A 27,875-nucleotide genomic window follows, 5' to 3' on the forward strand; every position below is an offset into this window, starting at 1 on the left:
GACGGCAGCGCATGTGCTGGTAACTTTGAGGCTCGACTTCTGCAATGCGCTCTATATAGGGCTACCTTTGTGCCTAGTTCGGAAACTTCAACTAGTTCAAAATATGGCAGCCAGGCTGGTCACCGGTACACCTGGGGGTGACCACATTACACCAAATTTAAAATCACTTCATTTGCTCCCAGTTAGTTTTCCGGGGAAGTATAAAGTGTTGGTTATTACCTTTAAAATCCTACATGGTTTGGATCCAAGTTACCTGTGGAATCGCCTTCCCCCATACAATCCACCCCGCACATTCTGGGAAGTATTTACTCCAGTCAGCCAAACCTAGGCTGACAACTGTTACCCAGAGGGACTTCTCTTCTGTTGCCCCCAGACTGTGGAATGGCCTGCCGGAGGAGATTTGTCAACCTAACCGTCTTCCGGAATTTAAGAAAGCCATAAAGACTGATCTCGTCTGGCAGGTCTACCCAGTCGAATTTCAAGATGCCTTTTAATAATGTATTAATTTTATATGTTTTTAATCCGTTTTATGTATTTTATGGTGTTTTGAATTTGGTGTTTCGCACCAGGAACTGTGAGGATTGCAATTCAGTTCAGAGGGAACAGGACATTCTGCAAGGAGAGTGGGGTGGGGGTGGCAGATGACATTGGTTTGCCTGCTTATAAAGAAAGAAGTGCCGGCATTGCATCCCTGCGAGCAACTCCACTCTCCATTCAACACCCCACGGAACCCAACACCCCTCTTTTGAGAGAGCCAGGAACAGACATGCCGAGCTCAACCACTAGGCGGCGCTGTTGCATGGCAAGAGTTCCAGTTGTTGGGTTGTGTTCGGCCACTCGAGAGAGACCTGGGGGGGGGGGATCTACACTATTCATTACACGGTTGTTTAAGTGGATTGTTGCGTCCTCCCTTGCTACGTTACAAAATGCAACTTGAGCCCAGTCAATCGAAATACCTTTTCTTCTATCGTTTTACCCGGGCACACTCTGCTTTAGAACGTTCTTCATTATGCTCATACTGGCTCTGAAGTAAACCTCCTTCTTCCGGTGACTCTGAGCTAGACCTGCCGGGATAAGCCGGCAGGGAGGCGGGGCGACGCGTAGGGACGAGGGAAGCCCTGCAGCGTCTTAAAGGGGCCACGTGCGCCCCGAAAGATAAGCGGTTTTTTAAAAAAATTAAGCCTCTGTCCCCTCTTTCACCGCCCTCCCTCCCCCTCCCCCTCCCCCTCCCCCTCGTCGCGTTGTGCCAGCTCTCCCTCCCCTAGAAAAGCCCTCACTTGTCCTAATCAGGAAGCAAAGACCATGGTCACGAGACATGACTTTGAAAGACGGCATTGAATGCAATGAAAGGTTGGGGCACATTGTTAGTTTTAAAACGATTTTAACAGAAAGTGGAACGGTTTTAAAAGTCAGAAGAAACGTAACAACAACAGCATCACGTGACTGCTGACGTCATCTCTGCCAACTTGTTACGTTTCATCTAGACAAGTGTAGACGGGCTCCTGGGGGGGATCTACACTACTGCTTTTAAAGCGCTTTGAAAACGTTTTGAAAACTGTATATGCAGTGTGTCCTGGGCCCCAACAGTTGTCAAAACTGTTATAAAGCACTTTAAAGCGCTTTAAAGCAGTAGTGTAGATCCCCTCCTGCCACAACAGATGGAGCTTGCACAGACAAGGATTAGTGAGACCTTGACCACAAACACTGAAAGCATGTGATGGACAAAGGTTTCTATCGCAGGGCATTGGGGAGCGCAAACTATTCGGCGCGCAGATGAGGCTGAAGAATGCTAGGGGCCATTTCACACACGCATGCCCAGTCGTCAAAGGGCACCTGGCATGTGTGAATGAATCATTCCAGATGGAACACAGAAGGTTTAGGGCAGGGGTGCTGGAGAAGCTCTTTCAGGCTGAAGGCCGAATTCCGTGTTGGAGAAAGGGGTAAAAATACAAAAATAAAATAACAATAACAATAATAATAATAATAAAAAAACACCAGCATATTTAAGCTTAAAGTTCTTGCTGCCAGTAACTACGCCTGGCGTCCCCAACAAAAGTGGATGCCACTTTTAATGCCTGGCAGGGTTCCTGTCTCTCCTGATTTTTTATTTTATTTCTGAAGACTTTTTTTAAAAAAGATGTTTTAAAAAAACTGGGAAGCCAGCATGCGGCGAAGCAAAAGTGCTGCCCTTCGGCACCATCTTTACTTGGATTCAAAAGAGTTAAACGGTGGAACTCACCACCACAAGGTGTGGTGATGGCCACCAGTTAGGATGGCTTTAAAAAGGGGTTGAGGAGAAGACTATCAATGGCTACTAGTCCTGATGGCTATGTAGTATACCCAGTAGCAGAGGCAATAAACTTATGTACACCAGTTGCTGGGGAACATGGGTTGCAGGAGGGTGCTGCTGCACCCTGTCCTGCTTGTGGGTTCCTGGTCAACCACTGTGTGAACAGAGTACTGGACCAGATGGACCCTTGGTCTGATCTAGCATGGCTCTTCTTATGTTCTTAAGAGTGGTTTTCGGTCTTGGAGCTTAGACGCCCACCTGCCTGCCCCACCACTGTCTTTTACTTAGTTTCTTCAGCAAGTGACTTTTCTTTTAGTTTTGCCTTCCATTTAGCGATCAGCCCTGACCACTAGGGTAGCCATTTTCTGCATGGGCAAGCCCTGCATGGCAGCCATATTGTGAGAGCACCCATAGCACTCCCAAACTTCCAGAAGTGTCCATTGACCTAAAAAGGTTGCAGATTCCTGAGCTAAGCCTTACGAGAGGCATTTCAATTTGTGCCGGGGGGGGGGGGCAAGGAAAATGAATGGTCAGTGATGGGGAGAGGGGGAGATCTTCTGAGGTAAACCAGAGGGATGGGTTTAGCCTGCAGGCCTGAGATTCTGCAGCTGGCTCACTCTGGGCCCGTTCAGATGACACCTTAAACCATGGCTTTAACCACAGTGAATAAGGCTTTTTGCTTTATTCACCGTGGTTAAAGCTATGGTTTAAGTTGTCTTCTGAACACAACCCAATTTTCTGGCTTAACTACCATAGTTAAAACTATGGTTTAAGGTGTCTTCTGAATGGGGCCTCTGTCTAATATTTATTTATTTATTCATTACATTGTTATACCGCCCAATAGCCGAAGCTCTCTGGGCGGTTCACAAAAATTAAAACCATTAAGAACATAATAAAACATCCAACAACCTAAAAACAATCTAAAAACCCAAATACAAAATACAATATAAAAGTATTATATAGTAGGGCTGGCACTGCTGCCTAGAACCACAGCCCATCTGAACCGGATATTCAGCAATTCTTGCAAAATATGTTTGTTTGTGCCTTTTTTTTTTTGGTTCTCTGGGGAAAGGAAACATAGGATTTTAATACTGTACTACTACTGATAAACAACAATCACTAAGTAGGGGGTTGTGATGAGGTGAAAGACTAAAAACAAGAATGAATATTAAATTACCTACCTCTGTTGATCCTGTAAAAGCGATTTTGTCAATGTTGGGATGTGTAGAGATAGCAGTCCCAGCAGTCGGGCCGTATCCTGGCACAATGTTAACCACACCAGGAGGGAAGCCTGCCTGAAAAGTGAATGAAATGTTTTACTCAAAGAGTTGCAATAAGAAAAGGTTAGGGCATATCCGAAATGTGCTTTTAAGCCGATGGGTGGCGGCGGAGATATATTGTAACAAACCCATCTATTAGGGCTTGAAGACTGCAATGCTTTGCCCGGGAGTAAGCCAGTGGGACTTCAAAGTAGGTGTGCACATGATCACAATAAACACGAAGGCTGCAGTTGGTAATCACAAATGGTAAAGAGTGCCGGAATACGAACCGATTAAGTCCAATAAAAAGACATCCAGATGCAGTTTTTTTTTAAAAAAAGATTTATTTCCACTCTTCAGGTACCAGATTTATCCCTTGTGCAAAAGAGTCCTCTCTCCCAGACGAACAAAGGAAAGAGGCACAGAACAGAAGTTTACTTTTCGTTTTAAACAGAGGGAAACATTGTACACATAGAATTGGTTGCCAGCTTGAATCTTCATCCTTAAGGTCACTTGACCTGCCCAGGTGAGGAGGGGGGGCGGTCAGCATTAGTACTCTGTTGCCACTGCAAGACTTCTCAGCTGATCAGGCTTTCCCGCCTCAACCCCTCTGAGCCAATTAACTTCCAATATTCCCATCCGAATTCCTGCCAGACCGTGGGAACAGGGAAAGGGAAGAAGGAGCTGCCAGCCCCCAGAAATGGCACCCGCCATACTGGCACTTCATCTCCCTTACCAGCCCGCCCAGGTTCATGGATTTATTCCCGCTGCACCAATCTGTCAATTTCCCAAGGCACACAACCGCAAATGGTAATGAGTGCCCCTTAGGTTGTGTGCCATGGGGCACTCTTTACCATTTGTGTACGTGATCACACCGTCATTTAATGAAAAATATGCCAGCAGCAGTTATTAAAGAAATACAAGTCCTTATAAAAACTGCAGATGGCAAAAAAAAAAAAAAAAGGGAAAGATAAAAAGACCGTAAATGGTATGCAGTTCTTGTTCATTTTGATGGGGCTTGCAGAGGGGGGTTCCCTGGCAATTTCAGCCTTTTAGAGGCGAGGGTCTCAAACCCCCACTGAAAATTAAGTGAATTGGTAAAATCTCATACGCTCACTGGACGGGCTTCGGCAGTCACTTACCTCCTTGACTAAAGAGCCAATGTATAACGAAGTGAGAGGCGTTTGCTCCGCCGGTTTAACGACTAACGTGTTGCCACAGCACAGAGCCGGCGCCATCTTCCAAATCAGCATCAGCAATGGGAAGTTCCACTGAAACAGAAGGTAATGAGGTCAACCCCGTAAGTAGGGCATTGCTACCATTTCGACCGTCGATCTTGGGCGGGATTTCTAGAAGCCCTGGACCCTGCAATAGCCCCAGAGTACGCATACGCAATCCACCAATCCCACCCAACTAGCACTGAACAGCATTGGCAGTTTCTGCTACGTGCTCAAAGTGAGCTTGCGTCATGTGTGCTTAACAGTCTGTAGCTTGATACCAGTGGGTAGGATGTCAGTTTTGAAGAATACGCTTCTCCTCTAGATAGAACCCACATTGGGCTGCTGTGTTCACACATCACACTAATCCATGGCAGGTGGCAAGCTATGCTGGGTAGGTGGTTATGCAAAGAACCTACTCTGCTCTCATCAGATGATCAAGCAAACACAAAGCACAGAGTAATTTATATAGCTTCCCCACTCCTCCTCCTCCTCTAGACCTTCTGCCCAGCCGGGGAGGTATCCCAGCTTCCTTTGTGGTGGGAATAGACATCATTTGAGAGTAGCAGAGTGGCACCAGCGTTCTTGGGCGCTCTTGCTGAGCAGCTCTGTAGGTGACCTCCAGACAACACAGAAAACACAGTAACCAACTATAGGTGTGAACAACTTCTACTGCAGACCAAGGGATTCTCAAGCGTGGGCTGTTTGGGGGAAGCAAACCACCTGGAGGGGGCGGCGAACAACCCACAGACAACACACTAACCCATCATCGCTTGATCCAGAAAATAAACCATCATGGGTTAGCATGTCGTGTGAACCCAGTCACTGTCTCCTTTCTCTGTTGGTGTTGTAATACTTTATCCTGTCTCTAGGTGTCACTGCAGTGCTGCTTGCTTCAGCGTACATAGAGATGGCAAACAAAACTTAGTAACATCTACGGACAGAGAACAGCCAAGAATGAATGTACCCATTAAGAACATAAAATCGCAGAAGAGCCATTTTTCAAATCCTTATCTTGGTTTCCGGTTCTGTGGGACCAAAATGCACACATACAGAAAAAAACAACAACCGATGGGTGGTAGGACACACCAACTATGTGAAAAGACTGGGGGGGGGGGGGGAGAGGGGAGGATTTGCAACTCAATGGACTTCAATACCAGCGAAGACGTGCACAGAATACAGTTAACCTAGATCAATTCACGTGGGTTTTTGATTATGGAAACTCCTCCTTAGCCAAAGAAGAGTTTCTGGACACACAGCCATAGACATTGACGTTTTAAAAACACAATTCTGAAATCCCCGGGAGGGACACCCCATCGCTTGATAACAGTGAACATGATTTGCTTGTGATAGATCCAAAAGCAACTCCTGGGGCATCTCCATTTCGAGGATCTCAGCTAGGTCTGGGAAATACCTCTACCTGCCTGTTAGAATACAATAAACTGTATTCTAAAATAGCTCCTTTTAACCCTTTTATCAGGCCACACACACACACACGGTTGATTGTGATAGAGCATCCAGTCCGCCCAGTTAAGTGATACATTTCTGTTCTCTGAGAGACATCAGATGTCAATCCGAGTCGAGTCTAACGCGAAGCTGGCCATTTCCCAGCGGTGGTAACGAAATATCCCAGAGTGGTATTTTATTCCAACAGCTGTGTAAACATTCTCAGCCCAGTTACAAACATCGTTTGCCAACGAAAATACCTGTTGTAAATTAAGGAGACTTAATTGCTCGCGGCAATCTTCCCCCGCAGTGTAATCAGCAGAACGGGCCATGATATGCCGGGATTAACCATTATGTTAAGTAAGCTACAGAGTAGCGCACCGGCCACACTGAAGTCCCTGCTGCGGCACAATTAGGTGGGAGTTTTCCTAACGTGGAAAAAACAGCCAGTCTTCCTGCAGCACCGGGATCTTTACGTTTCCTGCATCTGAGGACACAGGAGTTTTTCTCTCCCAGAAAGAAGGGATTTGTAAGATGTGTGTGTACGTACGTACGTACGTACGTACGTACACACACACACACACACACACACACACACACACACACACCATTGCATACAAAAAGTATATTGGTCGTATGACCGTTAGATCCCAGTTTTCAATTAACAATGGAAAAAACTGTGGCAGTTAATCAGGGCCACCATAAAATTCTTGATTTCAGTTCCAGAACAAAGCAAAAATTTTGTTCGAAAGCCTTTTAAGGGAAAATAAATTTTTAAATCAATACCACCTTTATTAGGTCAATCAAAAGGTCACAAAAACCCACAAGCTTTTGAGATCAACAGGTCTCTTCGTCAGGCAAGAAGTTCTGAAAAGCAGGGTGGTTATGGGGTGGGGAGAGGCGGGGGGGATCAGACTTAATGGTGAAGTCTGCATATTCAGTGTCCCAAGATGATCCAGCCTTCCCCAGCTGGATACTTTCCAGATGTTTTGGAGCACAACTCCCAAGTATTCATGAACTTTGGCCGTGCTGTGGCTGTGGATGATAGGAATCATAGTCCAAAACATCTGGAGGACACCAGGGTAGGGAAGACTGGTTCAAATGAAAGCAACTCATTTCCAACCAGATTTGGGAGTCAGGGAGGGGGACAATTTCTATCCCTACGGAAGCTTGGAAACGTGTGACATGGATCTACTTGAAGTCTCAGAAGCTGAGTGCAGATTTACTCTATACACTTGAACTAGTTTAACCACCCTCCTTCTTTCTCCCAAGGGACACCAGGTTTGGTAAGGATGGAGCAGCTAGGGCTCTCTAACAGAGTTTTTGACAGTTCCCAGTAGGGCTGCCATCATAATCCAGCATATTTTGGCACCTGCTGGTGCCTGCCTGTTACTTCTTCTGTAAAGCATTTTTGCTAGCTCCTAGTGGCTGTCCTCTCCACACACCCCAGTGCTCAGAAGTCAAGCCGACTTCCAGGCCGTGTCTTGAAGCCGCCGCCTTTGCGGCTCCTTCTCTCAAAACCCCTCAGTGGGAAACGCTAAATCTTTATTGCAGGAGGGAACGCACATAACTTCCTGTGGAAAGAGGAAGTTGAAGGAGTGCAGGAGTCCCTCAAAATGGCAGCCATTGGCCGTTGACCCTCCTCCCCCATGAAGGAATGAAAATGCCAAGACGATACTCACCGGCGTTATGGCTCCGCAAACTCCCACCGGCTCATGTCTGGTGAAGCAGACATAGTTGTCATCTGCAAGAGATTTCGGAACACAATCAGTTATCTACCAAGGATCATTTTGATATGAGTCACTCTATGGGATGAAGTCAAGGGAGTAGCTTGCAGCTGGGAAACTTTCCTGAGGGCTCAGCAAACATGGCGAGGCCTTAATCGCTTGTCTCCACTGTGGTGGTTTCAAGTTCATTCTGTTTGGCAGATGAAAGAAACTAAACACTCAAGGTAACAGGTCTGACTCCAGCTTACCCACAGGTACAGTCTTCCCCTGGATTTTATCAGTCCACCCAGCATAGTATCTAAGCGTCTTGATGCAGCCTTCCAAGTCAATGAAGAAAGCTTGGAGAAATGGTTTCCCTGTGTCCATAGTTTCCAAAGTCTGAAACAAAACAAAAACTTCAGATACTTAGCTTCATCCCACGTACCTGTTTCCCTCAAATTATCCCCTACAGCACTAAGCTGGTGTTGTTGTAGTTGCTAAATCACACCCCAGGCGGCAGCACTCCTAAGATCATTTGCAAAGGGTTTAAGGGGGGAAATGTAAAAAAAAAATCATAAAAAATCAACGGATGACCCAATCTGAGTCAAATTTGGTATGCTTAAAGCTCTCCTTAATATCTATTACTGTGCCATTTATGATGTCTTTATCTTTAAAGCTTATGCAGATGTAAGCATTTGTTTAATTTTTCTTTAAACATATCAAATCCTGCTCTTGCGCCCCAGTGGCCACTCGGAAAACAACAAATGATTCGCTCGAAAACTAGTAGCAAAATAGGGTGGGTCTTTTCCCTTTACAGCACAATTAAAGCAGGATGCATGGCAGTACTTCACGGTCAAAGCAGATTATAAACTGGAAAACTTCAGAGTACTTCAATAAAAGCAGATTATAAGATGGAAAACTTTGGCGTCCTTTGCACGCAATTCGCAGTGATTGCACAGTACAACGCTGGTGTGATAAAGCTCACTCTCACACATACCATATATTGGTGGTGCATTCCTCCGGTCCTAAACCATGCCAGGATTTCCAGCAGCGGAAAGAGTAGAGGACCTCCGTTGACTGGCAAGTCAAGTGAACTACGAACAGTCACACCCAATACAGCTTGTCTAGCATGATATATTAAAGGTTCTAAATGAAGTCACTTTTTGTATATGGTTCATCACTGAAGAAATCTATTTTGCAAAGGTGAGCTTTGGTAGAATTTAAATGGGTGGTTTCTTCAAGGCAAGAAATCCACCCCTGCTCTTGCGAATTCTCACTCCTCTGAAATACTAGACATTGTTCTCTGGCCTACATGAACCGAGCAAAAGTTATAATCTCACCGCCTGCTTATTTTCTGGAAGAGCGCCATGGGCTTTGATAGTCTACTCTTATTTATTTATTGCATGTTTATACCACCCAATAGCTGAGGCTCTCTGGGCAGTTCACAATTTAAACCATAAAATACAAAACGACAAGACACAGTATAAAAGTTTAAAAATATCACATAAAACCAAAGTAAGACTCGGCAGCAGTTACAGTTGAGGGAAAGCCTGTGTGAAAAAGTGCGTTCCAGGAGGCATTTAAAAGGTGTTACATTTTGTGCCTCCTGTACCACACGGTGGAGGGTTTTCCATAGGGTGGGGGCCGCTACAGAGAAAGGCCTGCTGTTGAGGTCCTTCATGGCAAGGTTCCCTTCATTTTGGAATGACCAGCAGGACCCTCCTCAGAAGATCTTAAATGTCGCCTGGGTATGGGTGGGCGGTCTGCTAGGAATCCTGGGTTAGATCTACACTACTGCTTTATAGCGATACTGAAGCACACTGATAACTGTTGGGGCACAGGGCACATTCCGCATACCACTTCCATAGTGTTATTTCCTACCGCAACAAATACACAAGAGTAGGGTGACCATATTTGGGAAACCAAAAAAGAGGACACCTAGTGTGTGTGTGGGGAAGCAGCTTTCTGAGTCCTGCAGAAAGTACGTTATTCCCCCGCCACCTTAAAGAACCCGATTGGAGTGGAGGAGGGGAAAGGATTTCATTCTGCACCACCACCATCCACTCCAATTGGGGCCTTTTCTATAATGTCCACAAATGACCCACTTTCCCCTTTAAGACCTCAATTGGAGCTCGGGGTGGGGGAATGATGTGCCTCAAGAAAGCATGTCATTCCCTCCTGCCATGCTAATGGCAGCCTTAAAGGGGAAGGTGTGTCATTCCAGGACATTATTGAAAATTATAGAAAATCCCCCCTGACACCATGGAAAGAACAAAAACCAGGACAAATCCAGGGAAATCCTGACAGTTGGTCACCCTACACAAGAGAGAGATAGTATCACCATGATGAGATCATAATGATTTGACACAAGGTGTAGATCTGACCAAGGTCCCAAGTTGTTTAGGGCTTTATAGGATCATAACGTAATCTTGTACGTGGCTCGGTAGCTTATAGGCAGACAGTGCAATTCTTTCAACAGATGTCTTGAGTAAGAGGCTTGTGGATTCCAGGCGAAATAGAATCAATCAACAATTTCCGGCTTATACTTTCCACCCACTCCACTCCACTCCTCCCACACACCAACTTCACTTACCGCTAACACCACTCTGTCACGTTCAATGAGATTGGCCAGCTGATTCAGGAGCGTTCCGCGGCTGACCGCATCCATTTGTCTCCACGGTGAACCTCTTTGGAAGGCGGTTTTTGCAGCCTCAACGGCCTTATCTACATCAGGCTATAAAATAAAGGCCAAAAAAGGATGGGGGGGGGGGAGAGAATCAATTGTATTGATGGTTTAATTTCATTTTATTATATAGTTGTGGATTTCGAATAGGGAAGGGCATCTAGTGGGCCTCCAGATGTTTGGGCCTACGACTCCCATGATCCCTCACCCTTGCCTATGCTGGCTACGGTTGATGGGAGTTGTGACCCTCCAAATGTTTTGGCCAACAAGTGGTCCACTCTTGTTTTAGTGTCATGTTTTTAATGTTTATGAGGGTATGCTGCAGACTACGCTGGCTACAGGATCCTGGGAGTCATAGGCACAGCACATCTGGAGGGCACCAGGTTTGGGAATATCAACCCACCCCTTGAGAACTCAGCAGGTCGCCCACCCTCAACTTGCCCCACAATGGATGCATCCCCTGCCCCTCTATGGTATGTGACTGCCCTTGGCCGCAAAGATTGGTTTGACCTTTGCTGCGCCATGAAGATTATCTTAATACCTACCTACGCGCGGTCCAAGATATTGCACAGTCATTATTTACGTAAATGGAAACACTTGGCTGGTGTTTCCTCAATGGAAAGGTCAGGCCAGGCATACGTGAACTCTCAGTTAAAAGAATATTAAGAAGTCCAAAGCGAAACTCGCAGGAACAAGGAAACTCTATGGGCAAGGCTGAAATTCCAGCCTTAATCCACCCAGCGCTTAATCAGTGTTACGTTACATGGGTGTTGCAGTGCAGAGGCAGAACACGCAGCTAAAATCTGGGCCCTGGGATTGACTGTGGATTGTTTAAAATGGTTATATTTCTGTACGTTGGTTTTCGGTTATACGATATTGTACTTTTGGGAGGTTTAATCTTGGAAGCCATCCAGAGAGCTTTGGCTATTGGGCAGTGTAGAAATGGAATAAAAGAAATTAAAACAAGATTTGGAGTCAGGGAGAAGAAGAGAGGACAAGATCCATCTCAGCTGTCACCAGGCACCAATCAATGGTTTGTGCATAATGTTAAGCTAGAGGAAATTTAAACACACACTCACAAAACTGCACCGTAGAGTGTTTACAAAAGAACCGGTGAGATCAGTTTGCACAATAAATTTGATCCAGCCGGTCTGCTGGCCTCCATACAGAAACAGTCTTTGTGAATATGATCAAGGCACATCAAATCCTACATGTGTTGTCCAAAACCAGGTGGTAGATCCCCAGATTTTTATCTACCCAGGAATCAACAGGGCGACTTTGGCTTATGTTCATACAACTTTATGTGCAATTTAGACTGAATTCATACAGGTGATGAACAGAAGTAGGGCCTGCACACCATCTCGACCCAGAGGGATGGATCAGATCATTCAAGTACCGTCGAAACCACGTGAAATGATCCATTGTAATGGAGTCAACAGAACATCTAACTTGGAGCGGAGATAGCCAGATCAAATCCTCAAGTCAAGCTTGATGCTCACTGGGGTATTTACTTTGTCAGGCTATTAGGAGGATAAAATGGGATACGCCCTGTGGATGATCCTACAAGCTTTCCAAGAAGAATGCACTCACATACATATCTCTGTCTGGAATGAGACACTGTGAAGGTGCTACCAAAGAAAATGGCAGCCCTGTGTTACATTCCCCTCTCTTTTTCCATCGTAAGTAGCTAAGGAACATCTCATCTCTCGTGGCATCTTGACGCAACTTCATATTGCTGAAAGAGTTTGGGAACAGAGCTGCCATTTTGTGCAGCAACCAAAACTTTCTCATGTCTAGATTTGCCCTTTGGAGCAGCCTTTACCAACCTGGTGTTTCAGGCTACAACTCCCAGAAATCCTGACCATTAGCCATGTTGGCTGGGGCTGATGGGAGTTGAAGTCCAAAACATCTAGAGGGCAGCAGGTTGGGGATGACTGTTTGGGAGCATACAAGCCTCTTCTCTCTTATCCCTTCCTTGGGATGTATGTGAACTGCTTACATGTGAACCACTTAGGGATTTTATTATATTTAGCAGGATATAAATATCTAAAGTAAAATAAATAAATGACTGTAAGGGCTTTCAGAATGATTGCCACAAGGGTGAGGGAAACACACAGTTATTCCAAGCCTGTGTTACAGCAGAGAAATCCCATAAGCATCACCTTTGCTCAGAAAGCACAGTCGGATTCCTGGAGCTAATATTAATGGGGCTACCCTGAAATGGCAAAGGATGCTTGCCCATTGCGGTGGGAGATGGTCAAGAAAAGATGCGTCTTTTTAAAGTGCGCACCTTGCCCTTTTAAGCCAGAAAAGTACTTTGCTTGGTATCCCGAGCAGAAGTCATTCCCAGGCCTTCAACATCAGATCTTTGTGCCAGGAGATCAAACGTGGAATCTTTGAACATTCAAAGCTTGTACTCTTTAAACACTGAGTTAACGGTCAATCCTGATGCAATACCGAAGAATGTACAACGTACACAGATTTGCTACTGAAATAGATGACAGCCTTGCCCAACCTGATGCCCTCCAGGCGTGTTGCAACTTCGACGCCCATCATCCCCAGGCAGCCTTAGCTAAGGGAGCTACAGGAGCTTTTATAGCAAGATACTTGGTAGAAGAATGTGGATCTCAAGTAGCTTTCTTGGCTACCATGTCTTAAAGCAGGGCTCAGGTCAAGGGTGGGCATGACTGGGCCCTTGCCGAGGGCCCACTGTGGCGTTACACCCCACAAGTCAATTCCCTAATGTATGTCTACGATTTGTAAGTCTATTGTGTTTAGAATGTTGACCTGAGTGGGTGGAGATTGAATATCTTAGGAGGGAGGAGGAGGAGATATAAGGGAATGACTAAGGTGATGGAGTGGTGGTTTTTAAAGTACTTTGGTTCAAGGGAGAATTAGAGGATCAGGGTAAAGAGGGTTGTCTTTTGAGTCAGTTGGTGTATATTAAACAATCCTGATAATAAAGGAAGTTCAAGAGTGAAGGTGTGAGAGAAAGGAAAGCGTGTATGAGAAGAGAGAAAGGATTGGATGAGAGGTTTTAACAAGGGTCTGAAAAGTTTTATTATGAAACAAAGTTTGGGAACATTGAAATAAATTTTTTATTCAGTTTGTTTTACTACCACAAAAATCCCACGTGTCTCCTTGGCATTTATTATCTGCAGTTATATACATATAACACCCGTTCTGACATCAATTCACCATCAGCACATATAATTCACAGCGCATTATTTTATTCCTGAAATTATTCCTATTGAACCCCTTTCTCCACATAGTTTGTAGAAAGGTGGTGTTTGTCCCTCACCTCAGGCTCATAAAGTGGTGGCGCTTAGCTTGAGCAGGGAGTGTCCGTGGACAGGCCTGTTGTAAAGAGCCTGTGTCGTGGCACAGCCACTAACAAGAATCCCCCGAGACCTGCTCCTACTTTTCACCCTTGCAACCTGCATGATCACCTACTTCTTGCTCTGGTCCTCACAATGAATGGCAGTGAGAAGGAGGAACCGTAGGTGCCATGCCTGCTTGCTCTCTGCCTATCAAGGAAGCAAGTGAGAGCAATGATGGGGGAAAGGATGAGGACCAATCCCAGCTGGTGACCATGACGGCGAGAAGATGGAGTCCCTGAGGGTGTCTTGCCCAAGGGCCCTCAGAAACTTGGAGTCAACACTGCCAACGCTTTGTTAGCTGTGGGAAGAAGAAATTTCCTCTACTGCAAGAACCACTCCACATACACACAGCTGGAAAGACCTTTCCCATATCCCAGTAGGGTCTGGTGGCTCCGATTTCAGTGGAGCAGTGAATCCGCTCCAGGTTTCAGTCAGAACCAGTCAGAACTATAGAAGAACTATCTAAGGTGCAGAGCAACTTGGATAGCTCCTTCAGCGTTCTGACCAAAACCCTGGGCAGATTCACCGCCCCACCGAGAGTGGAGCCACCAGCCTCCACAGCCGTACCGCAATGAAAGTTTGTGCTTTTCAAGGAGAAGTGACATAAGGGCAGTGATGCACTTACTGGGGCTTGAGAAGCAATGCAGACAGGCTCCATATCAGAGGAAAGCCTTCTGGAATTCAAACACAATTGCGTTCTACTCCAGCAGAAGCGAATTGAGGTCTCTCTACCATTACAGGGCATATAGCGCAACACTTCACAATTTCATCTGAAGGCCTTGGCTTAAACATGCAGCAGAATCCTGAAGTGGTAGAATCCTGGAGCGGAATGGGCTGCACCACTTCAGACAGTGTGTGTGTGTGTGTGTGTGTGTGTGACAATGATATAGTAGAGAAGCATCCAAAACCCTCCTACAAACTAAGAACGCTAATAAAAGGGACAGGGTCACCGGCTCACTCTGTTCCTTGCTACACTAGCTTTCCTGCTTACAGAAAGGGTTTAAAAAAAATATGTTTCCATGCTTATAAAATGTCACACACACAGTTTGAAGTGCTGCACTCTGCCACCACATGTTGCTGCATGTGCAAATCAAGCTTAGGGTGCAATCCTATGCAGGTTAAGAGAGCCTGGGGAATGCTGAGAGTTGTAGGACTTTCTCTAAAAATGCATAGGGTTGCACCCTATAGTATTTTATCTGTGGATGATACCATAATTTTATCTCACACCCCAAGCGCGGAGGTGGCTTGTAGACCCAGAAAGGAGGAAGGGTTCCCCCCCACACACCCATTATGTCTCCTGTAGAATTTATATGTAGCAGTGGGTTTAATTTTAGAGATTTTCTCCCATTCGTGATGTGTGTGTAAAAACAGGGTCCTACGCCCCAAAAAAGTACCTCAGGGGGCAACCCAAGGACTGGGTCCTACGCTCCAAAAAAGTACCTCAGGGGGCAACTCAAGGACTGGGTCCTATGCTCCAAAAAAGTACCTCAGGGGGCAACCCAAGGACTGGGTCCTACGCTCCAAAAAAGTACCTCAGGGGGCAACCTAAGGATTCGGCCTTGCGAATGAGCAATGTAGGTGTGCCACCCCACACAAGCAAACAGCAGTGCCATACTCTGCTCGTACAAGCTGTTCTCCAGCAAGTAGCACCTGCTGACACAATCCAGCTGGTTTCACATGATACTTTATGGGCACCGAACCGCTTTTATCCAGTTTCAGAGAAGCTCCCACAGGCTGCCTTCCAGCCGTTGGTAGGGCCAAAAAGCCAAAGCCGTCCGCCGCTTCCATCACAAGTCCTAGCCACACGGAAGATAACAGAGCTGTCTCCCGAACACATCCACATTCAGCTCCTAGCACAACCCAAGCAATGCTGTGCCACTATATATTACAAACAGAATCGCTGTCTACTTTCTACACCGCACAGAGGGCATTGCAATTTCCGTGTACGTATCCCATTATATTCCATCCACACTAGTGAACATGACTCGGCGAGCAGGGAAGGAACCATTCAACTGAGAAACAGTTCTTTAATTAAAAAAAATGCTTAATTTAAGCACTGCTGCCCAATTACTTTCAAACCTTTTAAATAGTATTTTAAACTCCTCCACCCCAAATTGAAAAAGATATGTCGTCCCAAGGCTCTTTGTACATGCAGAGGCTGCCCTACTATTTTACTCCCTCCAAAGAAGTTGGATTTTCTGCTAAGAGCTCCATCAGTCAAGCGTTTTATTGCACGCTCATTACTGGGCACTCACAGATTTTTGCGGGTCCCTCTCATGACGTTGTCTGCCTCCCGCCCCTTCTAGCCTTCTTTGTATGACAAAAATCACCCCAGTAAGTCTGACTTATTTTTCAAGATGGCAGTTGCCGCAATCTCCTGCTGTGTGCAGGAGAAGCGGCGCGATCAAAACAGCCCACTGAATGGGCCACGTGCACGTTGTTTACTTTCTCTTTCAAAAGAGGAAGTAATGAGGGACAAATGCACGGGCGGAGAAGCGACTGTAAGCAAACGTGATTTTCCCTCGAGTGATGACACTCAAGGAGACGGAAGAAACGGAAGGCAAAAACATAGGGCGAGAATCACTTGACAACAACGTCACACAGATGCCGCAGAAGAGTAAATGGACAGTGCAGCAATTCCATTCTCTCTGTGGCTGCCATGGAAGTGCCCAGTGTTTCATAGGTAATCTGAGGTTTGAGTAGTTGGAAGCACCAATTATCATGGAAACCACAGCAGTCCTCCTGTAGCCTGGATGGATCATCAAGCCAGAGGCGGTCTGGGGGTTAGAAAACTACAGCCATGACACCTAGCTGCTAATCACTAACAAGCAGAGTGAACCCAAGACTTTGGGTATCTTACCAGTAAATCCAAATCACATCGAAATGATGCTACATTTCTAATATGCAAGTCTTAAGAACATGAGAAGAACCATGCTGGATCACACCAAGGTCCATCTAGTCCAGCATTCTGTTCACACAGTGGCCAACCAGCAGACAAAGGGATACCCATAAGCAGGACTCGAATGCAACATCACCCTCCCGTCCATGTTCCCAGCAACTGGTGTACATAGGCCCACTGCCTCTGATCCTGGATGTACTACATAGCCATCATGATGAGGAGCCATTGATGGAGGTAGCACAGAGCCACCATGACTCATAGTCATTGATAGAGAAATTCCTGGAGAAAGCTTACTGCCTTTTAAAGCCATCCAAATTGGTGGCCATCACTACCTCTTGTGGTAGCAAATTCCATGGATTAACTCTGCGCTGTGTAAAGAAGTCCTTCCTTTTATCTGTCCCAAATCTCCCACCAATCAACTTCATGGGATGACCCCATTCTAGCATTATGAGAGAGAAAGAATGTCTTCCAATCCACTTTCTCTACACCATCTATCATGTCTCCTCTAACTTTCCTCTTCTCCAGGCTAAACAATCCCAGCTGTTGTAACCTTTTCTCATAGGGGAGTTGCTCCAGTCCCTTGATCCTTTTAATTGACCTTGATCATTGACAGTACTTTCGCCAGCCTCCCCTAGATATGCAGGATTAGCCATGGGTGTTCCAGTTTAAAGCTCTAGACACTAGAGGAGGATCCTTACACTGAATCATACCCCCATTCCAGCAAAAAAAGGGACTCCACTATTCTAAGTGAAACCAAGCGCAACACCAGGTCAGCCATAAATGAATGCGCCCTTTCTAATCTGTTTGAGCAGGTAAACCAAGGTTTAGGGGTGTCTAGGCTACAAGCAAGCTCCTTGCATTTTTGCAAAAGTCCCTCACACACCCCTTGTGCAACTATTGGAAACCAAATTGGGACAAAACAAACCTTGTCGCCCTCTTCAACATCACAGATCTTCTCGGCCTTCGAAGGACTAAAGGTAGGGAATTTCTTTCCACTCTTTGACTCATGCCATTCATTGTTAATAAATATCTGTAATAAAGGAGAGAAAGGATATATGCGTTATAAGAAGAATAAATGAGGCTCTGTTCTCCCTGACTTGCTAGTTTTCTATGTGCAGGGTTGTTGTTTTTGTATTGAGCATTGTACCCTTAGATGCAGGCTTATCATTAGAGTGAGAACTGGATTAAGGTTATAGTCCCATGCTTGCTTATTAGGCAGTAACTTTTGAGTAAACATCCTTCATAGTCCAGGAGTTTACAGCAGGTAGGGCCAAAATATTTAACGTTCTACTGCATATGCATATGATTTTAAACGTGAAACACTTTCACCATCCAGGCTGTTTGAGTATGCAAGATTCACAGAGGCCCAGGGGATCTAACCACAAGTGTATATGTATAAGATTGCATATTTAAACCTGTTACTGTATTTTTAAAACTTTATGCTGCTAATTTTTACCTTTTTATACACTGTAGTTTTAAACTCTTAACAAGTTTTTATATTAGATTGTGCTGCATGTTATGGTTTTAATACTTGTGAACCACCTAGAGAGATGTATAGGAATCTAATAAATAAAATATTTATGGTAAAAGACACCCCCACCAAATCTGACACATCTTCCTGAAAAAATATTAGTTGCTTAATTCAAACAGATCCCACCACTGACTGATTTGTTTAAGGTATTTTTGAATCACTTCTCTACTTGAAGGTTCAAGGAGATTTACAAGAAAAGCATATGACGACCACTAGAACAATGCAGAACAAATACAGAGATTTCAATAATAATAATAATAATAATAATAATAATAATGATTATGATGGAGACAAACATCTAAAAATCAAGGAATGACATTTATCACTGAAAGCTCAAAAAACAGTATTGTTTCTAGCAACCATCTAAAGGTCAATAAAAAGCGATCCAACCTGACCTCCCTGAGGAAGAACTGGAGTGCTGCTACATAAAAGGCCCTGTCTTAAGTCCCTGCTAACCTTATCCCTCTAGGCCAGGGGTCCCAAATGCATTCTTCTAACTGCAAATGGGTAAAATGCAGGCATGTTGTAGATGTTAACAGATGTGGTCCTAACAATGAATTCCCAGATATCATTGCAAATTCTTCAAAAGAGTGTTTGGTCTACAGGGAGGTAGTGTTCACCCCCTGATCAAGACACAAGATGGCATTTGATGTGCACAACAAACCACTACTTAAAAACTCAGGGTCTATAGCTGAATTTCAGCCTTCTCCGAGAATTATTTTGCACTGAGAATTCCATGACTTTCACTTCCAAGACCTTTTCTACCAGGAGTTTTGCCTGCTATCCTTCTTCATCCCTTGTGTCACCGAAACCTGCTGTGCTAAAACTCAGCACTTTGCCACTAAATTCGTCAGCAAGCCACTACAGAACTCAAGAATGGCCAGATTTAGCTGTTTTTCAGCTAAATTTGGTCATTCTGAAATGGTTTGCCAATGAAATTCAGCAGCAAGCGTCCAATTTCTTTGCTGCCGCTAACAGGAATTCAGCCCGCAGTGGGCAAATGTGATGTTCATGCTTCTTGAAGTTGCTCACCCCTCACTTACACCCATAGAGAAGCCAACCCACCAATTAATAATAATAATTTATTAATTTATTTCTTACCCACTTCTCCCTTTAAATCAAGGCGGGGAACAACATTAGTACAACAACACAATATAAATCAAATACATAAAATTAATCTAAAGAGCATATAAAACCAACACAATACAAAGAGAATCGCCGTCTACTTTCTACACCGCACAGAGGGTATTGCAATTTCCATGTATGTATCCCATTATATTCCATCCACACTAGTGCACATGCCTCGGCGAGCAAGGAAGGAACCATTTAACTGAGAAACAGTTCTTTAATAAAAAAAATGCTTCATTTAAACACTGCTGCCCAATTACTTTCAAACCTTTTAAATAGTATTTTAAACTCCTCCACCCCAAATCGAAAAAGATATGTCGTCCCAAGGCTCTTTGCACATGCTCTTTGCACTACTATTTTAGTCCCTCCAAAGAAGTTGGATTTTCTGCTAAGAGTTCCATCAGTCGAGCGTTTTACTGCACGCTCATTACTGGGCACTCACAGACTTTTGCGGGTCCCTCTCACGACATTGTCTGCCTCCCGCCCCTTCTAGCCTTCTTTGTATGACAAAAATCACCCCAGTAAGTCTGACTTATTTTTCAAGATGGCAGTTGCCGCAATCTCCTGCCGTGTGCAGGAGAAGCGGCGCGATCAAAATGGCCCACTGAATGGGCCACGTGCACGTTACAATATCAAAGTAACAATCAAGACATCTTAAAATTCTTGGTTTAGAATTCATCTGGGTAGGCCTGCCGGAAGAAGCTAGTCTTTATAGCTGTCTTAAACTTGGAGAGTTAAGTTGACAAATCTCCTCCGGAAGGCCATTCCACAGTTTGGGGGCGACAGAAGAAAAGGTCCTTTGGGTAACAGTTGTCAGCCTAATTTTAGCTGACTAGAGTAAGTTCTCCCCAGAGGACCTGAGTGTGCGGGTCGGATTGTACAGGAGAAGGCGATCCTGCAGGTAACCTGGACCCAAGCCACGTAGGGCTTTAAAGGTAATGACCAACACTTTGTACTATGCCCAGAAACTAATTGCCAGCCAGTGGAATGATTTTAATGTTGGGGTGATATGCTCACCCTTAGATGTACCGATGACCAGCCCTGCCATTAACAATTGATTCTTAAGATCCATCAAGCAACTTCCAATAATTTCTGAGTTACTTCCTAAGCAAGCCCAAAGGGAGGCTGAAAATATAGATCAGAATTTTAAGAGGTACGGATGGTGTTAAAAGTCATTGAAAAGAGCACAGGGGTGATCATCGCAGGTACGGAGGTATCATCACAGGTACGGAGAACTAGTTTTTTATGATATAACCATTCAACCTGTTGCATTTTGGATGGAAATTAGAGCTGTCACCCAGTGAGAGAAATTGGTTAAGCATGTTAGTTGATTTAGCTTGCATATGGGCAAAACAATTGTCCTTATGCAAAATAAACCCCCTGACTTTTTTTTTTAAAAAAAAGATAATGCCTGATGAGACACAAGGCCGGTTCGACTATTAGGCAGAGTGAGGCAGCCGCCTCAAGTAGCTAACTCTGGGAGTCACAAAGGGGTAGGAAAATGTATTTTTAGTCCCAAGGAGCAAGAGAGATGCTTGTGGGAATTTCAGTGGCTAGCCTTGGGTACTGGTCTACACCTTGACATCTGGACGACAACATCATTTGTACCACGTATAGCAGCAAAAAGTCTTGGACCAGCCCTGCCCATATATATTTAATTTACTTAATTACTTAATATTTCTCATTTGTTGCAGAAGTGGAAAGATGGCTCTGAAGATATGCAGTTTTAATAAATACTTCTGTATTTAAAACCTGCTACTTGATTAGTTGGGACACCTTTTAGCCAAAGGTTAAAAAAAAAAACTAACTGATGAATTGATTTTTTAAAATAAAATAAATAATAATAATAATAATAATAATAATAATAATAATAGTGCAAACCTAATCAGGGACAACTGCACAAATGTCCATGTTAATAACAATTCAGTGAGAACAGCCAAATTAATTTTCGAGACGTGTTACAAACTGAATGGTTCATATATTGCCATTGAATGCAGAAGGTTCTTCACAATCTGAATGTTTGAAGGGTTGGTTTCCCCAAAATGATGGGCTACAGCATTTCACTGCATCAAATCAGTTTTATTTATTTATTACATTTTTATACCGCCCAATAGCCGAGGCACTCCAGGCAGTGGGCAATTAAAACCATAAAAATAAAATAAGTATGCAATAAATTTAAAACGTTAAAAGCTAAGAGTGCAATACGAAATCAGATAAATTACAGTCCAGGGAAAGCCTGTGTGAAGAGGTACGTTTTAGGAGGTGTTTAAAGGATGTTTTATTTTTCGCCTCCTGACCTGCATGAGGGAGGGTTTTCCAGAGCATGGGTTTGTGCTGCTCCAGAGAAGGCCCGCCAGCGTGATTGTGGCGACATTCCGTTCATTTTGGAATGGCCAGCAGGACCTCCTCTGAAAGCCGCTACTGTTGTCTGGGTGTATATAAGGGAAGGTGGTCTGCTAGGTATGCTGGTCCCACATTGTTCCCCAGTACCTTTTGGCATTCTCTCCTCTATTTCTTCTGTTAGCACCAATCTCTATTTTTCCCTTTTTGCGCCAAAAGTCACTAAACCTGAACAATTTTCAAAGAACCCAAGTTTGCAGAAGTGTAGAGCATTAGTTTTCAAGTGCATTGCAATTCATTGAACCAAAACATCTACTCTTTCATTTTTACCCACTTCCAAGGAACTGGTCCTTCACTCGAATGTCCGAGCCAACAAGGCTTTTTATCTTTAGGCAGAGTGAGGCAGTTTATCTTACACTGTAGTTTATGGTAACAGGTAGTTTGTCTATTGGATTTTAAATTGTCATGGGGGTTCTTGAGTACCCAAAAGACCTGAGCGGCTCACCTTGCACTTTTAAACAGATCTCCAAGAAATTGGTTGCAGTTTTGTCAAGAACAGGAAGACAAAATCTTACTGGCAAAAGTGTTTCATTCTAAGAAAAACTAGGATACATTTAAGGGAAATTTTTCAAACCCGGGATGCAAAACTGCAACGAAAGGGGGGGGGGGAGGGGGGAAACAGTTACATTTTGGTATTTGTGAACATACCATTCAAGTGTTTCAAGAAGTCAGAAATTGCAGAAGTAAGCTATAGAGAATCGGCATACTCAATTTTATGTGCAGACTATCAGAAAACACTGGTTTCTGAAGATCAGAAGGTTTCAATCCTATGTACACATCCCGTGGAGCTTTTAAAACTCTCTGGGAGTCTGGACTTATTACTGAATAAGCTTGAATGAAATTAATCTGCATGTTATTAAAGCTGCAACTTTAAGCATACTTTCTAGGAACTGGAAGACCACTGGATCTGGTGCTTCTAATTAAGCAAATTTATGATCGTGCTTTAAGAAGTTGCCAGCTCACAGTTACATGGAACAGAATGCAACTGAATGAACTAAGACAGTCCTACTTAATGTGTTCTCTTCTAGTCAATAACATATTATACTGCATTTAGCAAGCATTCACCCCAAAGACAGGAAAACAGCAGATGTTGAGAGTCTCAATAATAATAAAAAATAAAAATAACAACACAGTTCTGGAACTGCAGATGTGAACCAATATATACATTTTCATCCAATCAGTTTGAGCATAAATTGGCCAGGCTGTGATGTAATCAGCAGCTTTTACTTCTTCCCCCAAATCAGTCCATACAATTCCTGTAAGCCTTTGGATGAAACCGTTTCAAGCAAATTTCCCGTCCCCATTGATTCTCGATTTGCATGTATATTCAGGTGTGCCTAGGCATTTAGAAAGCACAACTTTCATTAAATTTGGATGTCTAAAAAAAGAATAGTGCTTGAAAATTATTTTAACTGGAAGCTGATAGTGCAAAAGTGATCCTTACAACTGATGGTCACTTTCTTTAGAGCACGGAGATCGCAGGAGTCTAGGAGATGATGGACAGATAACCTAAATTTTACTAAAATGTTGCCCGAAACACAGAAGAGGAATTCCAGGTGTTTACATTGCATTTTAAGGAGAGCATTAGCAGTTATTCCAGTTTGTGGTTTTTCTTTTTGTTAGGGACAGAGAGAGAGAGAGAGAGAGAGAGAGAGAGAGAGATTAACAACTCACAGAGATTTTTAAATCAGGATTTGGTAGGTTAGGGTAGTACTGGATTCTCTATAGTTTTTGAGGACACACTGCCTGAACCTATCCATATTTATTCAAATACAAGAGCCATTAAGTCCAATGGGGTATGGTACCAAGTAGGTGAACACAGGATTGTGGCCTTATCAAAGATGCATACTGTCACAAAGGGAATCCAAAGGATCTGTATGTGTTTTTGATTCTAATCTTGCAACACTGATAAAAACCTCAGTCCTAAAGCCCATGCTGCAGCCACTCCAAACTTCAACAACTTAACTAAGGGAGAAGAAATTAAATCACACCAAGAACCAAATTGCAGGGTTCCATTCCATACATTTCTAGTCCATAAGCCACACTTTCTGTTCTACTAGCGAAGAGGTAGGCCTACTTAGAGGTGAACATGTGTTCAATCCTCTCTTTATCCCAACTATGTCCCCTCATTTGAATATATTACTTTCTTCCTTATGGCAAGGTTAATGAGTAGTTTAAACAATCCCCCATCCCCTGGATATAGTACCACTGTTTCCATCTTCTGTTACAGGCACTGCTATGTTTTGAAGAGCCGGTGGAAGAAATGAGATAGGTAGACTCTTTGCAAACTTTATTAAAGACTATGACTGCAATCAGAATCAGGCTTTATATGCAGATGAAAATGTGCTGACAATCTGCACAAAATATGCAACTCAAGGGTCCGTCCCTGTGTAAATTGCACAGATACACTGGCTTAGCTTGCCAAATCTGATACAAGGGGAACTCTAAAGATGGACTTTTCTTCCAGTTGTTTGGGATGTGGCTGGGTAATTTCACTCCTGAGAAATTACTCTCTCTCTCTCTCTCTAGTGATAGAGGTCCCAGAAACTATAGCTAATAGCATTCTGCTAGAATCCAGGTCTTATTAAAAACTTTTAGCTCAAAAATCCATGCTTCTGCAATATGTTGATATATTTAACTGAAATTAATTCATCAGTAGAAGCCAAACACCTATTTTGTTGCTGTTTAATTAAGTAGTTATCAGCTGCAAAACTCTGGAATCTGGGGCCTCAAGATGGTTAGATACTTTTTATAGCTTATTTAGGATAATAGTCAAATTCAGCCCTAGTTCAAAAACACACACTCTTCCTTTACTTTCCCCAGCATTTGTGTCTGCCTCTTTGAAATTTCCTGAAGCATTCATATGATCTTTCCCTACACTGCCAATGCACTATTACTATTTACAAATACATCTCAAAACTAGAAATAGCTTGGTCATTTTTTTAAACGGAAAGGTATAAATATAATAATGCCTTCTGCATTTGAGCAAGAAAAACTTGCTCAAATTCCAAGAAAAAATTGGAAGCAGAATTGCAACTACTTCCTTCCTTACACAATACATGCTCTTTTATCACTTTTATCTTCTGTTTTCTTAATCAGGCTACCTCAGTTTCAGACATTATTTTCTGTTAGGACATTAGGTTTAGATACAGCTTGAAACCCTACTTAAAGACAAGATCTTCAGACCATCGGTCAAGAAGAAGGAACAAGTACAAACTTCAACCTGGGGATATTAGCACTGGATTGCAAACACGCCCCTGATTCTGTTGTTGTTGTCGTCCTCGTCTTTTTAAAGAAGCTCTGTGCAACTGGAAAGATTGCAAACTCACAAATAAACTGGACCAAAAGAAGCTATCACACTATTTTAACTCTTTCCTCCTAAATTGCTAAGTGTGTGTGTGTGGGTGGGGGATAGCGCTGCTGTTAATTTAGGAGATGTACGTTCAGTTAAAGAAGCAGAACTGAATTAAAAAAAAAACGCATCACAGGATATAAAAAAAACACCCATCACAGACTAAAATGTTAACAACTTTGATCTCTCTTAAATTCATTGTACGCCAAGCATTATCCTTATTTTAATAAGAATAGTGCTGCTATATGCAGTGGCCTGGGAAAGGGCCTGATTTTGAAATCCCAGCCATTCCACTGAGCCCAGGACAGGAGTAGGTCATGCCCTTATAGTTAATATTGCGCTGCCTCCATGTTTCAAGTAACTACTTACATGAAGAATGATTCATTCTCCTCTCCACATGGCTGCAGGATAGATCTCCAAGAAAGCCAATTGAAGGGGGAAATGGTAGGGGCGGGGCGGTGGGGGGGAGGATCAGCAGGCTTACAAATTATTTTGGCTAGCTCCTAGCTAACATGACTGCCTCATAATATTACTATGTTTAATGGGTTTTATGGTCCTTCTTTCTCTCTCTTCTCTCAGCCTCAACACACCCCATTGGCAATATTGATGTGATTCAATAACAACACTGAACTACCTTACAGGAGTGTTTTAAGAATGACCAAGGTAGTGAAAGTGTGGTACTTCAGATGCTGTAAAAACGTGATAAAAATGCAAATAAATAAAAATAAAAATAATATAATTAAGTGTCACAAAGTGCAGAGAGAAACTTGATTTTATCATCTTCCTAGATTGTATAAAGGGAAAACTAATACAGCTCAATACACAAATTATTGGCTTTGGACCTCGATGACAAGATCCTGTATGAGCCACCCCACCCCACTTGAGACCTTCCAATGAGACTTTGCTTCAGATTCCTTCCTATGAGGCTAGCTTAGCCCCTATTAGGAGCAGGGTCTTCTCTACAGTGGCCTCAATATTGCAGCACTCTTTTATCAAGAGGGACCCATAAAGCTTTCTCTTTTAACTTTCAAAAGAGAGCAACAATGTTTGTCTTGGCTGGCCTTTGAAAAGCACCCCCTTTCTTTCTGTGACCCTTCTATGAATTTCACTGCCATGTTGTTTCTTGCTGCCTCAATTATATAGTGAGTACTATTTTATGGATATACCATTTAGTTTAATTTGAAAACTTTTTAAAATCAATATGAAAAAGCAACATATAAACTTAAAGAAAATAACCATAAAGACACCAAGGGCCAGGCTCAGTTTCCCCAGTTAGACACAACAGTAAACTCTTTCGGCTATTATTATTATTATTATTATTTATTTATTTATATAGCACCATCAATGTACATGGTGCTGTACAGAGTAAAAGAGTAAATAGCAAGACCCTGCCGCATAGGCTTACTTTCTAATAAAATCATAATAAAACAATAAGGAGGGGAAGAGAATGCAAACAGGCACAGGGTAGGGTAAACAGGCACTGGGTAGGGTAAAACTAACAGTATAAAGTCAGAACAAAATTACTACCAGTGATCTTTAGAAAGAGAGACTATAAATATTAAGAGAACCCTTCCTCATAAACATAGGAACAGCAGATCAACACCCATAAGATGCCAGAAGTTGCAGCCTAAACGTTATCAACCAATCTACATTTTCACCCATAACTTACAAGGCCACATATAGCATATGTAACCCTGGAGCAAGTGCTATGAGTATGGAATTTAAGAATGCCATAAAGACTGATCTCTTTCGGCAGGCCTACCCAGTTGAATTTTAAGATGCCTTTTTAATAATGTGCTGCTTTAAATAACGCATTAGTTTTAAATGTTTTAATCAGTTACATGCCTCTTACAGTGTTTGCATTTGTGTTGTGCTCTGCCTCCATCCAGAGAGAGAGAGGCGGGTAACAAATAAATAAATAAATAAATCATGATGATGTATTTTGTATTCTGTTTCTTCGAAGCGTTTGCAAGGCTGTTCTGTCTTTCTTTGCTCTCTTCTGAGACGAGTAAGGAAACGCCCTCTTAAGGACTAGAAACGTGTTGGTTCGTTTTGTAAAAATCAATCAATCCCTCCTCTCTTTTACTCAAGCGCCACCTATCGGGGAGAGACGGCCCCACAGCCCAAACCCCTCTCCTTACCTTGGTGTATCGGACCTCCAGGTTCTTAATAGGATGCGGCAGCGGCGGAGGCATCTTCTTCTCCGGCTGCCCGTTTTCGACGGTCCCATTAACCGCAGCCATCGGGCAGGGATGAAAGTCCGAGGTTGCCAAGGCACGCTGCTTTCTCTTGCGCCTCTCCGTCCGGGCGGCTCCTACTGCTGCTCCTCGTCAGGGTGACAGCCAGCCCAGATCCGCGGCGCTGCCGAGGGCTGCGCTTTTATGCGCGCTGGGCGTCCGGCGGGAGTCCCTGCTCGCGGGTTCCCATTGGCTGTCCGGCTCGGAGGAGCCACGCCCACTCGCTGGGCCACTGTGGACAAACAGGAGCAGGTAAGAGAATGTCGTCGGTCCCGGCCGGCTTGGAAAATCAGATTGAGATTTCCTAGAATAAAAAGGATTATGTGCGGGCGCATAGAGAAAGAGAG

General features: G+C 43.6%; 1 protein-coding gene across 2 annotated transcripts in view; it reads right to left on the bottom strand.

Annotated features, from left to right (window-relative positions):
• Nucleotides 1-27,565, bottom strand: part of ALDH1A3 (aldehyde dehydrogenase 1 family member A3) — a 41,315-nt gene extending 13,750 nt beyond the window's left edge. For both annotated transcript variants that reach the window (XM_063142178.1, XM_063142176.1), the window contains exons 1-7: nucleotides 27,433-27,565; nucleotides 17,806-17,910; nucleotides 10,512-10,652; nucleotides 8,188-8,317; nucleotides 7,895-7,956; nucleotides 4,692-4,820; nucleotides 3,472-3,585 (exon numbers count right to left, since the gene is read on the bottom strand). In XM_063142178.1, coding sequence (XP_062998248.1) covers nucleotides 3,472-3,585; nucleotides 4,692-4,820; nucleotides 7,895-7,956; nucleotides 8,188-8,317; nucleotides 10,512-10,652; nucleotides 17,806-17,910; nucleotides 27,433-27,534 — 783 coding nt within the window. In that variant the 5' untranslated portion in view covers nucleotides 27,535-27,565. The remainder of the gene's footprint in view (nucleotides 1-3,471; nucleotides 3,586-4,691; nucleotides 4,821-7,894; nucleotides 7,957-8,187; nucleotides 8,318-10,511; nucleotides 10,653-17,805; nucleotides 17,911-27,432) is intronic.
• Nucleotides 27,566-27,875: the final 310 nt, after the last annotated feature.

The sequence above is a fragment of the Elgaria multicarinata genome, chromosome 16 (assembly GCF_023053635.1).
Source record: "Elgaria multicarinata webbii isolate HBS135686 ecotype San Diego chromosome 16, rElgMul1.1.pri, whole genome shotgun sequence".
Classification (NCBI taxonomy): Eukaryota; Metazoa; Chordata; class Lepidosauria; order Squamata; family Anguidae; genus Elgaria; species Elgaria multicarinata.